Genomic DNA, 14,557 nt, shown 5'->3' with positions numbered 1-14,557 from the left:
AAGTATTATACCACTAAACCACAGACCCGAATGAGGTAGTTGTTGAGCAAGCATTTCTCGTGAAGTGTTCTGTAGGGAGAGAGAGTGCGGATCGACGAGTCAGTCACTATCCCGACATCTCTCCATCTCTTCACCACAAGAACGAAGCACTCGTTTCCTCCCTCCCTTGCCCCTTTTCTGGCATAGGGTAGCTCATGGGAAAGCCGACAAAACCCGTGGCCGGGTTGCGTGGTGGTAGACGGACGGCCCGTGTCCCCCCACATCCCACAAACACACACATACACGCACAAATTGGTTGGTCAACATTACTTTCGACGTTTTCATTCCAAGCGGTGTGTGCGTGGGTGGCCCGATCTGGGACGCGGTAAGCGCGCGGACCAGGACCAGAGCGTGCAAAGAAAAGAGGACGGTGAGAGACGGTGCTATGCAAAGGCTCTGCGCTTGCGAAGAGAACGGTGCACAAAAGGCACACAGACACGGATAAGCCCAGGCCGGAGCGCGCGGGAGGGAAGGGAGGGAGGGAAGCGGAAGGCCGGGCCTTGGCTCTCTCCGTGTCCACTGCGCTTCCGGCGAGCTGAGGCCTCTTGCTCCGCGGCGGCGTGCGCCAGCGGTGTAGGCGAAGATGGTCGAGACAAAGCTGAGCCGACATTCGATATTGCTTCTCGAAGGAATGGGGGGAGGGGGGCTCGAGAGGGGCCAAGAGGTGCTTGGGCCACCGAGATATGGCCGGCGAGTAATCGAGGCGACGCAGAGAGGGTCCTTCGATGTGGAGGCTGCGTTTCTGATTCAGGCTCACCAACCGCAAGATTGCGGGCAGACATGGTGGGTGCACAATGTGCAGCTGCTGCAGGCCCAGGTCCGGGTGGTGGCTTCTTGCAGCCGAACAGAACCCTCGTCGAAGCGGCGGCGCTGAAAGCATTGACCGGGTGGTGTGTCGAGCATGTTCCAATATTTGGATAGCGAGTGCTAAAAGCGTCGGCTCGGGATGCTCTTTGACACAGGCTGGAAGGGACGGCACGTCCAATAATCCAATGTTCATCAGGCCATCTCGGCGCAAGCCTCAGGCCGCGTAGTAGATATTGCGCTTCCTAACGGTCCCCAGCGTCTACGCGCGTCATGCCCGGACAGCCACACGGCGGCCTTGCAATGTCGCGGGCCAAGAATAGAGACTGTGGAAATGTAATCAGTCAGGATGCACAAACTGTCCAGCATACCGCGCAAACTGACCGAGTGCACAGAGCGCCGCCACCGCCACTTCATCTCTCATCTCCGCGCATCTCGATATTGCAGGCCACAGACCAGCAGCCTCGCGCACTATGGCTGTTCAACACCGCAGCGGCAGGACGTGTTGCACAAGACACATCTGCCTGCACAGCGGGCACTCCGGCTTTTCGCGGCACCAGTCCCCAATGCACGTCCAGCAGAAGACATGGCCGCATGTCGTAACGCTGGGGTCCTTCATCTCTTCCAGGCACAGCGTGCACTTGCGCTGCTGCATGCTCGGCATCCACGCCAGGCACTCGGCGTCCGACAAGTCGACTCGCGGCTTCGCCGACACCGGTGTGCTCGTGGTTTTGGCGATGCGCTTGCTCTGGTCCTCGCTCGACCCGTTGTGGTTCGTATCAAAGAGCAGCGCGTTGTTCGACGCGTAGTCCTGAGCGTTCAGCGACACCTCGACGCCGTGGTCGAGCACGGCGGTGCCGCCGGCAGCCGACCCCGCGTTTGCTACCATGGTGTTCTGAAGGTGTAGATAGCTTTGGACCGCCAGCTGCAGCACCAACAGCACGCCCAGCACTTCGTAGCCAACTCGCTGCTCCGACGGTTCGATGCGCCGCGTGAAGATGTAGCGGAGCCCCCACAGCCGCTTGCCAAGCTCGTAGTATGCGCCCGAGAAATAGAATGCCGCCAGGCTAACGGCGTAGACAGGCGACGGCGACGTGATGGTGTCTAGGTTGTTCAAAATGTACGACTGAATGCGGTGCGCGGTGCCAGGCTGCCCGCCGGCCTTGCGCGACAGCCTGCGTAGGTTTGCCTCGAGTTTCGCGCGTATCCTTCGCCTGAAAGCCGGCAAAACCCTGCTGAGCCCGTACGGCAAGAGTATGGTTGTAAGGATGTAGCCGCCGCGACGATAGACGGCGGGCAGGCGGAGCGTGTCGTCTTCGACCTGCACAATGTCGCAGTATTCCTCGCCGAGCGTGCGATTGCCGACGAAGGTCGTCAGTCCAAGGTAGAGGAGCTCCGCAGCAGTCTTGACCTCGCTTGTGTAGTTGTGGGCGAAGCGGGCTCCCTTGAGCTTGCGGAGGATGGCCGACAGCTGCTCGAGCAGCACGCCTTCGAAGTACGCGTCTTTCTGATGTGAGCGAATGATGTCGGGCGCCGCAGCGAAAGGGTAGCGGTTGGAGGAAGTCATGGTCGTCTGCGTCGCATTAAGGTGGCGCGGGCGTTGACGATGAGTAGTGTCGCGGCGAGACGCGATGGCGTCAGAGGTGGTGAGCTGTGAGCTGCCCCAAGACCTCGGCATCAAATCTGCCGCCTCAGGCACGCGCCGAGGGCCCACTCAACCCGGCTGCAAAAGCATCGGGCCCACCCGCATCCCACGCATTTCAGAATGCCCTTGTTTGGCCAGTTCTCGACTTCTCAGAAAATGATCAGAATCAGGTATTATTATTAGTATAAGGGTTTTCTTGTCCATTTGGACAGTGGTCTAGAAGCCGAATCACTTTCTACCACTTCTCATATATGTAGCTCGTGAAGGTAAGTCATGTCCAAGCATCGTCTAGCCATTACTCCATTCCAAGAGTCTACGCCTTCTCCCTCCTCTCCCAAACGACCATAGCGGGCCTGAGAGGCTGCGAGAACATAGACTAGAAGCCGTCAGTGCGTCTGCCAAAGCCGTCGGGTGAAAGTAACTTACCGAAAAGTCCGTGCCAACAACGTTGTTGGAGCTGTCGATGTTCCTGAACTTGAACTCGCGAACCAGATTGGCGAGGATCGTCTGCAGCTGCGTGTACGCAAACTGCTCGCCAATGCATCTGTGACGGCCGGCACCGAAGGGCAGGTACGGGCTGTTGGTACCCTTCGACACCATACCGAAACCGTAGTCGATTTGGTCATCCTCGGCCGAGTCGTTGCTCGTTGGCTTACCATCCCAGCGGTGAGGGTCCCAGTGCTGAGGGTTGGGGAAGTGTTCCGACGAAGTGGCCGAGACACCGGGAGAAGCGAGGAGGACATGGCCAGTGGGAACCGTGTAAGTCTTGCCGTTGCTCGACTCGATCAGCATGTCGTTCTTGACCTTGCGCATGATGCTGTGGATCGGGGCATGAATGCGGAGCGTCTCCTTGACGACCTGCTGGTGGAGAGGCAACTTGGCAAGGTCTTCGTGCTTGAGCGAAGGAAGATCGGAACCCAGCACCTGCCTCTGCTCCTCCAGCAGCTCTTCAGTGATATCCGGACGGGAAGCGAGACGAAGGACAATCCAGGAAATAGTAGACGACGAGGAGTGCTGGCCAGCCATGAGAAGCGCAATCATCATGCAAGCAATCTCCCTGTCGGGCAGAGGAGTGCCGTTCTTGTAGGTGGAGCCCATCAGGTTCCAGATCATGTCTTCGTCTTCCTTCTTGACCTTGCCCTCCCTTCTGGCCTTGATGATATCCGTGTACACCTCGACCATCTTGGCGTGAGCGAAGTCGCGGCGCCTGTTCTGGGGCAGAGGGGCCCAGGGCAGCATGAAGTTGATCGGAGTGAAACCCATGTCCAGGTCGTGGTACAGATCGGCGAAAGAAGCATCGAATCGATCGCGGACTTCCTTGCCCTGCAGCGAGCGCGAGGCGGTAAAGATGGTGATTTCGGCCATGGTCTGCGGGACGTCAATGGTGCCAATTTCGCCCTTGAAGTTCGGGGTGCGCTTGATGTAGTCCTGCACCTCGGAGGTGATCAGATCGACATAGGAGCGGAGAGCATCGCTGGTCAGACCGAACTTGACGAACTGTGGCAGATTAGCATTCCTGCGCACGCTCGAGCCAAGGGCGGCGGGCGGCGCGATACCTTCTTCTGCTCCATGAGCTTGGAGTTGGGGCAGTCGTAGACGACATCCTTGCCGAAAACCGGCGTGGTGAGCGGGCTGTAGATCTCCTCGGCGTTGACGTCCTTGAGCTTGCCATTCAGGATGAAATCGTTGCCCTTGGTGCCCAGGCAGACGGTGGTGGGCTTGCCGAGCAGCACGAAGGTGAAGACATCGCCGTACTGTCGACGGGGATTGCGGTCAGCCAAGGGCACGCGAGCAAATACAAGGCGGAAAACGCACCTTCTGGCGATTGGAGAAAAAGAACTTGTACGGGTCCATGCCATACGTGACGGTGCTGCCAATTACCGGCACGAAGTGGAAAACGACGGGCGGCTTTTTCGGGTCCTTGGGCAGAAGCTGCCTCAGGATGTTGAGGAAGATGGCCGCGAAAAAGACGGTAGCGAAGCCGACGGAGATCTGGGTGGTGGTGGAGGCAGCCGAGTACCACTCGACGGCAGGGCCGGCAAGCTCACCGAGGACACCCATGGCGGCGTGGGGAGGACGTGGTGTTGTCGGGGTGGAGGAGGAGGAGGTGTATCCGTAGGGAGACGGAGGGCGGCGTGATTATTATCTGGCGGCGCGGCTGCGACGCAGGTACCGATCTGCTAGGCGGTGAAAGGGGCTTCCCAGACGAGATGGCGCCCATCCAACGCCTGGGACGTTTCTCACGCCACGACAGCCGACAAATGCCAGATTTTTCTGCTCGACCGTTGGCTGAGCCCGGGGAGATGCTGATGAGCGCCGCAAATGTTGAGTGCCGCCGTTGCGCTGGCGGCGTGCGCAGCAGCGGCGCCGAATTACGAAGCAGCCCATCCGACTGGCTTCCGCATCCCCACCGACAACGTTAGGCTCGTACGGTGGGTGCGCGACTGAACCACGAACCCCCCAAACCAGGGCTAGCTTCCGTCGGGAATCAAAAAGTATCAGGGTCCACTGCGTCCACATTGCTTCGCCACAGTGTCTCCGCCCGTGAGGTGCTGCTAGTGATTCCGCTTCGGTAACCACTCTGAATTGAGTGGAGAATGCCATCGCAGATGGCAATACTGACCAGTGTTTGTATTTTTTTTTTGCGCGAATCTCCAGTTGCGCTCCTAACTAACGTACATACAAGAAGTAGAATGAAACGTAGCCCGCCGTTGCCCATCGGTAGGGGTATCGTAAACGGCATGATCTGTTATAACAGGCCTGTTGCTCAGAAGGTGTGCATCTCTGCAGAGAACAACCGGAAATGTGGACGTTTGCACCTATAGCCGACTGGTACCGGAACCCCGTTCCGCTTTATCCTCCCAAAGGAACGTAAGCATAACCCAAGGCACATGGCAAAAGCCGCGAGCCATGACGCCTCTTCGCCTGAGAAGTCGGAAGAGCCAACGCCGCCATCGCTGATGGGGAAGTCTCGCTGCCAGTCAAGAAAGGAAAGTGGTCCCACGAAATCATGACAATGACATCGCTTCAGGCCCCGGGGTACCTGCTCGTCTCGTCGCCGAATAGCGTCTCGTCACCCTTGCCTCCCATCTCCATAAATTCTTGTTCATTTCTCTCTTTCGACGGACTGTCCTCCTTCTTGCCCTTCTGAGCCTTTGACGGCGACTTGATTCGTGAGCCGCTGCCATTCTTCTCGTAGATCTTGAGCGGCGGAGCATCGCTTGCAAGTTCCACCACTTTGCTGACCTTTACATCATTAATGCTGCTCAGAAGCGTCCGCTCGCGTTTGACTTTGCGCTTGGCAAAATCAAGATTGCCCAAAGCTCCGGTCAATCCATCCGTTGAGTCAATGCTTGCGGTAGGACCACATGCATTGCGGGTCCACGGGTGCTCAAGGCACTCGTCAATGCTGATGCGCTTGTTGACATCGACCGTCAACATTCTGTCAATCAAGTCTAGAGCGGGATCGCCAACGGAGTCCCAATATGGGCTTGGATAGTCGAATCTGCCCAGTTTGATCTGCTGAGACAGGGTATAGGGATTCTCCCGGGTACAGAGCTCGTCAGAGAACGGCGGGAATCCGCAGAGACAAATATAGAGGACGACACCAAGGGACCAGACATCGACGGCATGGGTGTAGCGACGATGGTTCGAGGTCTCAAGAATTTCAGGAGCAACGTAGCTAGGCGTGCCGCACAGCGTCGTCGTGAATGATTCCTCTCCAATGATCTTTGCAAGGCCAAAGTCTGCAAGCTTGATGTTCAGCTCCTTGTCCACTAGGAGGATGTTCTCTGGCTTGATGTCTCTGTGTACGATATTGCGCTCGTGCTATAGAAAGCGTTAAAAGTCAGTTGTATCAAAGGTCCAAATTGCTCACTTACCAGGTATTTGACACCCTGAAACAACTGCACGAACACCTTCCTCGTCTCGTCTTCGGTCAACTTTTGCTTCATCACAATCCAGTTGAAGAGTTCCCCTTCTGGAGCGAGCTCCAACACGAGGTAAACGCCATCCGCCTCATCGAACGTGTCTTTGAGGCACAAGAGCGAGGGATGGCTGACGCTCATCAAGACGGCAATTTCCTGCTGTAGTCCTTCTACCTTGGAGCGTTCAGAAGCACCGCCGCGCTTCTCGAACTTCTTGACGGCAAACCGCATCCCGCTTGACTTTTCAATGCAGAGATAGACTGATGCAAAGTGACCTTTGCCCAGCTGCTCCTGAACACTGTATTGCTCACTGAAGCCGTTCGCTGTACGCTTGCTGCGCGGATAGCGGAACATGCACTTGGCTTCGTCGACAATGTGAATCTGATCGCCTTCGTGGAGCTCTCGCCGTTTGTTTCGACCAACAATTGCATCGTTGACAAAAGTACCGTTGGCTGAGAGGTCCTCAAGCACTGCAACGGCGCCACCGCCCTTATGCTCAGAGAAGAAAAGACAATGGCGGTTCGAAATTGCTAGCGACGATTTGATGACACGATCTGATTTGCCCAGCACCATTAGCATCGCCCATGAATTGCGCATAATACGAATAAAATGACGTACCGCACTCCGGGTGCCTGCCGATCAGGTACCCGCCGGCTGGAACGCCGTCGTTCTGTTTCGTCTCTTCGTACTTATCCTCCTGCTTCTCGAGTGATCCCCTTCTCATAACTGCCTTTCCAGATGGCAGGGGAGGGGGGTTAGGTAGAGGGCATGCGCTGCGCTTCCTCAGCACGAGAACGTCTCCGAACTTGTCATCCATGGGCACTAAATAACCCCAGACGCCTTCGGCCTCTTCATCCTGCACCTCGTACCAAGGACCGGGAGGGTATAGGAATTGCGAGTATGGCTGGGTATCGGAGGGCGGCGACGACAGGCCGGTGCGTTGCGAGGCGTCGACGGGACCTTTGCTCGCTGCCGCCGAGCCGTCATCACTGCTTCTGGGTGGCGGGGTTGCGGTGCCCTCTTTAGAGGCATCGGTCGTGGTTGAGCCACCCTGCGTGACTGGGGAAGGGAAAGCGGTGTTGAGCACCTTCAGTGGCGTGTCATGGCCTTTGGTGGCAGCCACTTGCTCGGTGCGCGGCTTCTTGTACTCGGTGTCGTCCTCGCCAGCGGATTGCTGGTTGCAGGCAGTCAGCGGAGGAAGATTACAGAGCCCGGGAATTGGGGCATACCAGAGCGCGCTTCAATTGACTCTTTTCGGTCTGGGGCGCCATTATCGCAGGCCGCTGGAGCTGGGACTGCCCGTTTCGGATGGCGAAGGACTCGAGATCAGCTCGTGCGCGGGAAGGTGGAGATGCTCTGGCGGAAGAGACACGAAACGGTGGTCGTAGCGAGGGGAAAAACAAATTAGGTAGGCTAGGCGATAGAATGGAGGAGGATGGCGTTGCAGCCTTGAGAGCTCGTTGGAGCGCGACTGGAAGGCATCCGCGGTGATCTTGGCGCGCGGGTGCGACGGACGGAGGGCGGAGCGACTCCGAAACACCGCCTAATTCGCGTATGACGCAACCCCACCTACCTCGCTTGTCGTCTTCATCAACCACGATCGCGACGACCATTGACGCTTGTAGATCGAGAATGGCGGCTGCGAGGGACGCTTCGCCGTTCCCCTTTGTGTCGGGCGAAAGATTCTCGCAGGGGTGTGGCGATCTCGTGGCGCTGGTTGAACGCTCCTGCCGCAAGCACGACTGGCAACGCCTCGACCTAACCCCCGGCGTACGTCTGCTTGCGGTCACAGTATCCATTGCTTTAATGACTGACAGACGTCATAGGCTCACGGCATGACCTGCCTGCGCATAATTCGCCTTCTCTCGCATGATTCAGCCAGCACTGGAAATGAAACCCACGAGTCGGTCGACCCTGTCGAGGAGAGTGACGAGGCAAGTTAGGGCTATGCAGCTTGTCTATTCGAGTATCTTCAGCTTATTAGTGCAGGAGGAACTGCCGCAAGCCCGGCACACGGCCCGATCACCGCGCGTCGAGTACAATGTTGTACTATCTCCCATATATCGTGTTCCAGTTCTGTACTTCAACCTTCACGATGTGCCCACTAGTAGCAATGCTTCCGTGGAGCAAGTACAGGACCTGATTGTCCCGCCGCAATATAGCGCTCAGATCAAAAGCGTCGGTGTCATGGGTGCTATCAGCATGACCGTAAGTCTCAGCGATGGCAATGATCGTGCTGAGGGGAGAGGCTGATCCCCAAAAAAGAACCACCCAATAACAGACATGCCAGTCTTTTTCGTGCATCCGTGCAACACGGCCACAGCTCTTCAAGAAACCGCTGCTACGCCGGAGCCTTCTCCGTTGCAGTATATCCTGCAATGGCTTGGCATAGTTGGAGCGTGCGTCGGCTTGCATTTACCAGTGGACCTCGCAGTACAAGCCGATCGAGCCTCTTGAGGAGATAAAACGTGGAACCATGCTCCTGTTATTGCAATTAGACCTGGCTAATCAAAAGAGAACCGTAACGCCGCCAACTACCTTGTGGGATGAAGATCTTCCGCTCACTGTCGCAACGCGCTGCAGGGCTGTCAGACGCGCTGCCGGGCATTGATCCGGGGGTCAATCAGTCGGATTCGTCCATCTCCATCTCGGCCTCATCATCCTCCTCCTCGTCGGCAGGGGGCTGCTCGATCTTCGTCCGTTTGGCATCGCCAGCCTCCAGTTCCTCATTCTTCCTCTTGGAGCTGTCAACACTCGCGGGGCTGTCAACTCCATTCACACCCGGTGGAGCGGGAAGTGCAGACGGCGGGTTGTTGAAGATCGATTGCTGAAGAGAAGTCGTAGGAGCAGGAGCAGGGGTCGGCTGGGCAGTGTGGGGCTGGTTGAAGGTGCCGTCGAGCTTCGCAACGAAGTTGGACTTGGACCTGGCGTATTGGATGATCTGGAAACGTAGTTACTGGCATTGCTCTCTGGACATGCGCAAAAGGTGAGGTTGCATTCGTACCATCTTCTTGCCGTGGAAGTCCTTCTCATCAAGATTCCTCATGGCCTGGGTCGCCTTGGAGATGTCCTGGAAGACGATGTGCGCTTGGCCGCGCATCTTCATCGTCTTCAGCGTGACAATATCGAGAACGCTGCCGTAGGTGCTGAAGAGCAGGTAAAGCTCGCGCTTGAGGTCCTTCTTCGGCATCTTGTCGGTGAGGTTCCTGCAGTAAAGCCTGGATGGACTGATTAGTCGTGATCTTCGCCTCGCCATATCGGTGTCCGTCACTTACGTCTGGTTCGGAGGAGGGCCTGCGGCCTTGGACCTGTCAGCCTTTGCGGCATCGGTCTTCGCACGGCCTGCCATTGCGAGTGATGCGCGGGGTGGATATTGAGGTTGCTAGTTGCAGAGGCGGCGGCGCGTTGCAGACAGGAAGCGGAAGGTGTGTGTTTGCGCCAACAGGACGGCTGAAGATTTATGCAGCGGGGGTGACGTGAAGTTGTATGGGCACGCGCGACGAGCTATTGTTCTGGTGAAATCGAGCAGGCGCCGAAGTTTCGCCGAGCGACGGACCCTGGTCGCAGCGTCATCAGCCCCCTCCAACGGTGCCCAGCACACGTCCACTCTCCCACAGCACTCACCCACAATAGTAGAGAGCTCCTCCTATTGTGGTAACACCCTCCAACCCAACAACAGCAACAATGGCGCCCTCCGAAGTCCACCACCTCTTCCACCACCCGGTCCATGACCACTCCTTCACGGCCGACCGCTCCGGCGTAGCTGTCACCCGCGAGAACAACGTCGAGCTCTACGAGCGTTCAGGCGGCAAGTTTCAGCTTAGCGACGTGCTGTCCGGCCACGACAAGACCGTGACCGGTGTCGATATCGCGCCCAACAGCGGCAAGATTGTGACCTGCTCCCAGGGTACGTACGCCCGCCAATTGACACTCTGCCGGCATCCCTGAAGCCTAGAAGACCAGCTCCGAAACTGACAGCGGGGACCCCCTCCCACCACACGCAGACCGCAACGCCTACGTTTGGGAGCCCTCGGCCGCAGGCTGGAAGCCGACGCTCGTGCTGCTGCGCATCAACCGCGCGGCGACGTGCGTGCGCTGGTCGCCCTCGGAAACCAAGTTCGCCGTGGGTAGCGGTGCCCGCGTTATCGCCGTGTGCTACTTCGAGGAGGAGAATGACTGGTGGGTGTCGAAGCACCTGAAGAAGCCGATACGTAGCACTATCACCTCGGTAGCGTGGCACCCGAACAGTGTTCTGCTCGCCGCCGGCTCTGCCGACGGCCACGCCCGCGTCTTCTCCGCCTTCATCAAGGGCGTCGACTCCAAGCCCGAGCCCAGCGCTTGGGGTGAGCGCCTGCCCTTCAACACCGTCTGCGGCGAATTTCTCAACAACACCACCGGTTGGGTTCATGGCGTCTCCTTCAGCCCCTCGGGCTCCGCCCTCGCCTTCGCCGCCCACGACAGCAGCGTCACTGTCGTCTATCCCTCCGCTCCCGACGCCCCGCCCAAGGCCGTACTGAGCATCAGCACCCAGCTGCTGCCATTTGTGTCTCTGCAATGGACCGCCGAGGACACCATCATCGCGGCCGGTTACGACTGTGAGCCCTACCGCTTCCAGGGCGGCGAGGGCGGTTGGCAGTTGGTCGGCGCCCTGGAGACGAAGGCCGAGCCGGCCGCCGCGGGTGACCAGGAGGAGAGCGCTAGGAATATGTTCAGGCAGATGGACTTGAAGGGCAAGGTCAAGGATGACACGAAGCTGCACTCGACGCACCAGAACACCATCCTGATGATGCGGAGCTACCAGGAGGATGGAGGTCAACTTTCCAAGATCAGCACCAGTGGTGTTGATGGAAGACTTGTTGTCTGGGATGTTTGAGGGGCAGATACCCGTGTGTATCAAGTAAGGAGTGAGCTATCACATACAGGAATAAGAAGTACTCAACATTTTTTTAAGGATTTGACCGAGTGCTGGTGAGGCCATGCGATCAGGTGTTGGAATGAACTGCGTGAACTCTCGATTCATCCTCGCACGCTCTAAGTTCTATGAACACAAGCAGTATTCAATGGCCCTTGCGTCCGAAGACAGAGAGCTTCACGCATAGACCTAAGGGGTCACGGCACAGCGGGTTGCAAAATAATGGAGCCTAGCTACATCGACCTTCCCGAGCTGTTGAACCATACTTACGTGGGTGGTGGAATCCTTTGTCTAACATAATTGTATGTACAGTTTTAGATTTACATGCACATCCAGATGATTGTTTCAATTGCCCAGATAGGAAAGACGTAGCGTTCTCGGCGGGGCCCGGAGGGCTCAAATCTTCTGTAAACTGCTGACGGTATTTCATAATAAACGCAGCCCACGGCTGCTGAGTGTAGTCGAATCCAATGACCATCCTTGTGCTCTCTCTGTTGCACAACCCATAAAACAAACCCTCCACCGTTGGAAAGAACCGATGTGGGACCTCCCTCTTGCAACCCTTAGAACGCCGTCGCTATACTTTTGATACACTTTTGTACACAATCTTATCTCTGCATGAAAGACCGGTGAGTAGACGAGAGTAAATGCTCGTAGGTTCTCGAGAGGCTTAGGCGATATTACCCGCCAGCCCTAGAAAGAGTGCTTGCGCGGCCAGCTGGAGAGTCCAGATGCCCACCTTCTTGAAGCGGCGTGCGCGCGTCTGACGATCATCGTTGATGTCGCGAGCGAAAGCCTCATAGAGCTGCGTAAAATGGTCAGCGACACAGCATTGTAATAAAGAAAGAGGGCCACAAACCTCGCGGGAAAGATCGTCCATAAGCCCACTGTCATATATGGTCCAGGAACCGTCGAACTCGCTGGCGCGCTTCACGACGCGGCAATTGACAGGGATGAATGTCCGCTTCGAGTTGATATACGCTACAATGGGGCGGATTAGGGCGTTGTTGACGTAGGAAATGTCGCTGGTGAAGAGCGGAACCGCGGCGCGGACATCGTTGAATTGAACACGCATGTCCATGACTAAGAATCGCTTATCATCTTCACTCCCAGTCTCCGCAGTATCCATTCCGGATGCATGGTTCCTCGATACCGTCCCGTGGAAGTCTCCGCCAAATCGATTGCCGTGAGCTGAAACCGTGGCCTCCATGCGGTCGTAAAAATCGGACATCACTTTTGCAATGCCTTCTTCATCGTCCGCGGGGAACATGATGTCAGCTACAATGTCCACATTGCCTTCGTGGATCCAACCGAAAGGGCCTTCAACACCACGGTTGAGGTGATCGATATTGAGCCCATCGATCCTCATACGGCTATGCTTCTTCCACTGATTTGGGCCGCCTTCGGGGTCATTGGCTAGTGGTCCAGTAGCATAATTGTGGGTTTGTCGGGGATGGATAGTGAACAGAGAGTTGTCGATTGATCCAGACATGTTGTTCGCGGAGAGGAAGTCGTAGAAGAGCCATTGCTTTCTCAGCTGAGGCAAATCACAAGAGTATATGCTGACCGGGAATGGCCTGAATCCACCTGTCTGGTAAACGGTGACAAGCAAGTCATCCATCTTAAACGAATCCAGCTCAAAGTCGCCAGGCTGATGGTCGTGCTTGTACGATCTCGGATCAATGTACTCATCTGGAGTGATTAGATGAGTTCGATCTACGACGCCACGGATTCCTTTGATCTCAACGTCTCGCAGAAGTCCCTTTCCGTTGAACCATTTAGTGAATGACAAGGTCACATTCACTGTGTTGATTGTAAGGTCGAATTGGGTGTAGTTCCCGTCCTCCTCTTCTGCAATTGGATCGTCGGTACTGGGGTCCTTTGTCACAGCCACGGCTGCCGCGGCGGCGGCGGAGTCTCGAGAGCCCTTGCTGACGTTTCCTTGGCCCCGGCCCGGTCGTCGGGACACAAAGACGTTCTTGAAAGTTATGACACCGTCTCCCCACTTCGGAATGATGGCAGACTCGAAAACGACTTGAATACCAGACGACTTGGTGAGGTAGTTTCCTACAGTCCCAGCCAATGTCTCTTGCGCGAAGACCGTGTTTACCAGAAAGATGCACATGGAGAAGAACGTGGTCGTACCAATAATAATCCAGGCGAGGTGGCCTAAGAGGATCCAGGAGAAAAAGGCACTTATATCGTCCATGTTGAATTTTCGACCACTTCTAATAGAAAACCACTTAAAGTGGACCTTGAACCGAGACCATGCACCGGTGGCGGCAGCAAGGAGCTCCTCCTTCGTGGGTCGGTGAGGAAGATGGGGGAGACGATCCATGAAATGTTTCCCAGTTCCTGCTCCAGCGGCAGCATTCGCAGGCTCGGCCGGCTTGTCAGACTCCGGGAGTTTCGACGCTTCAGGCTTTGCAGCAGAAGCGTTTGCGCTTGCGCGTGTACTTGAGCCATTGCTCGCCGAGCTCTTGTTCCGCCTGTGCAACACTCCTCGCCGTCTCCGAGCCGTGGTATGTGCAGACCGCTTCCACGCTGCAGTTGCGCATTGGAGTGTGATGCCGCCGGCTTGCGGTCTTCGAGTCGCGGGTGGGAAGCCGTTCGATGTGCACCTGAAACCTAGCGATGACGTCGTTGTGGTTGATGGTGAGTATGGAGGCGCGGACAATGATTGAAAGAGCGCAGGACGCGCTTCCTGTGAGAATTGGCGAGGGAGAAGTAAACTCTCGCTCACGAGGCGTGCGGCACAGAGCGGGCGCGGGAAGCGCATTGGCAGGCCGACGGCAGACAGCAAGGTTCTTCCGCCGACCCGAGCGGCTACATGACGACTCATTGTTGCTATGTCGAGAACATGACGGAGAGCGCTAGGTGGCGGTGGAGGGAGCAAGCAGAGCAGACGCGCAGCGAGGGGAGCGGAGAAGGAGATTCCTGGCTCAGTGAGAGCTTGGAAGAGGAAGAGAGGATGACGCTCGTGCTCAAGAAAACGCAACCAAGCGCGCGGCGGCGATCGGGGCACGACCAAGAAAGTAGGCGGCACGAGCACGAGCCACTTGCCGAGAATTCACCGCCGGGCGGCAAGGCTCACTTCCGCCTTCAAAAATTCCAGAGCATCATCCCCACACGCCCAGTCCACGCCTGCCAATCGCCCAGCTCCTGCCGCCACGACAAGAGTCGCCCAATATGCCTGCTCCAACCGCGCTTCTGCGCAAGCCTGATGAGCTT

The 14,557-nt window shown here is 56.9% G+C and overlaps 7 protein-coding genes across 7 annotated transcripts; 1 reads left to right on the top strand and 6 right to left on the bottom strand.

Moving 5' to 3' along the window:
- Positions 1–1,324: 1,324 nt before the first annotated feature.
- Positions 1,325–2,410, bottom strand: PEX10 (peroxisome biogenesis factor 10; the record flags this gene model as incomplete). Its single annotated transcript, XM_066778950.1, has 1 exon — positions 1,325–2,410. One exon carries the CDS (start codon positions 2,408–2,410, stop codon positions 1,325–1,327), a length of 1,086 nt encoding a protein of 361 aa, XP_066631387.1.
- Positions 2,411–2,776: 366 nt separating this feature from the next.
- Positions 2,777–4,091, bottom strand: ERG11_2 (Lanosterol 14-alpha-demethylase; the record flags this gene model as incomplete). The annotated part of the gene is made up of 2 exons (XM_066778949.1): positions 2,777–4,004; positions 4,087–4,091. 2 exons carry the CDS (start codon positions 4,089–4,091, stop codon positions 2,777–2,779), a joined length of 1,233 nt encoding a protein of 410 aa, XP_066631386.1.
- Positions 4,092–4,261: 170 nt separating this feature from the next.
- On the bottom strand, positions 4,262–4,549 carry ERG11_1 (Lanosterol 14-alpha-demethylase; the record flags this gene model as incomplete). The annotated part of the gene is made up of 2 exons (XM_066778948.1): positions 4,262–4,480; positions 4,544–4,549. 2 exons carry the CDS (start codon positions 4,547–4,549, stop codon positions 4,262–4,264), a joined length of 225 nt encoding a protein of 74 aa, XP_066631385.1.
- Positions 4,550–5,515: 966 nt separating this feature from the next.
- On the bottom strand, positions 5,516–6,555 carry DUN1 (serine/threonine protein kinase; the record flags this gene model as incomplete). The annotated part of the gene is made up of 2 exons (XM_066778947.1): positions 5,516–6,316; positions 6,550–6,555. 2 exons carry the CDS (start codon positions 6,553–6,555, stop codon positions 5,516–5,518), a joined length of 807 nt encoding a protein of 268 aa, XP_066631384.1.
- Positions 6,556–9,037: 2,482 nt separating this feature from the next.
- Positions 9,038–9,377, bottom strand: SLS55_007530 (uncharacterized protein; the record flags this gene model as incomplete). The annotated part of the gene is given in 2 exon segments (XM_066778946.1): positions 9,038–9,355; positions 9,372–9,377. The coding sequence occupies 2 exon segments, from the start codon at positions 9,375–9,377 to the stop codon at positions 9,038–9,040; spliced, it is 324 nt and encodes a 107-aa protein (XP_066631383.1).
- Positions 9,378–10,098: 721 nt separating this feature from the next.
- arc1 (ARP2/3 actin-organizing complex subunit Sop2) lies at positions 10,099–11,287 on the top strand (the record flags this gene model as incomplete). Its single annotated transcript, XM_066778945.1, has 2 exons — positions 10,099–10,321; positions 10,419–11,287. The coding sequence occupies 2 exons, from the start codon at positions 10,099–10,101 to the stop codon at positions 11,285–11,287; spliced, it is 1,092 nt and encodes a 363-aa protein (XP_066631382.1).
- Positions 11,288–11,996: 709 nt separating this feature from the next.
- On the bottom strand, positions 11,997–13,792 carry MDM31 (Mitochondrial distribution and morphology protein 31, mitochondrial precursor; the record flags this gene model as incomplete). Its single annotated transcript, XM_066778944.1, has 3 exons — positions 11,997–12,131; positions 12,186–13,748; positions 13,784–13,792. The coding sequence occupies 3 exons, from the start codon at positions 13,790–13,792 to the stop codon at positions 11,997–11,999; spliced, it is 1,707 nt and encodes a 568-aa protein (XP_066631381.1).
- Positions 13,793–14,557: the final 765 nt, after the last annotated feature.

The sequence above is a fragment of the Diplodia seriata genome (assembly GCF_021436955.1).
Source record: "Diplodia seriata strain FDS-637 chromosome Unknown scaffold_7, whole genome shotgun sequence".
In the NCBI taxonomy this organism is placed as follows: Eukaryota; Fungi; Ascomycota; class Dothideomycetes; order Botryosphaeriales; family Botryosphaeriaceae; genus Diplodia; species Diplodia seriata.
This window is presented reverse-complemented; position numbering and strand designations above follow the sequence as displayed.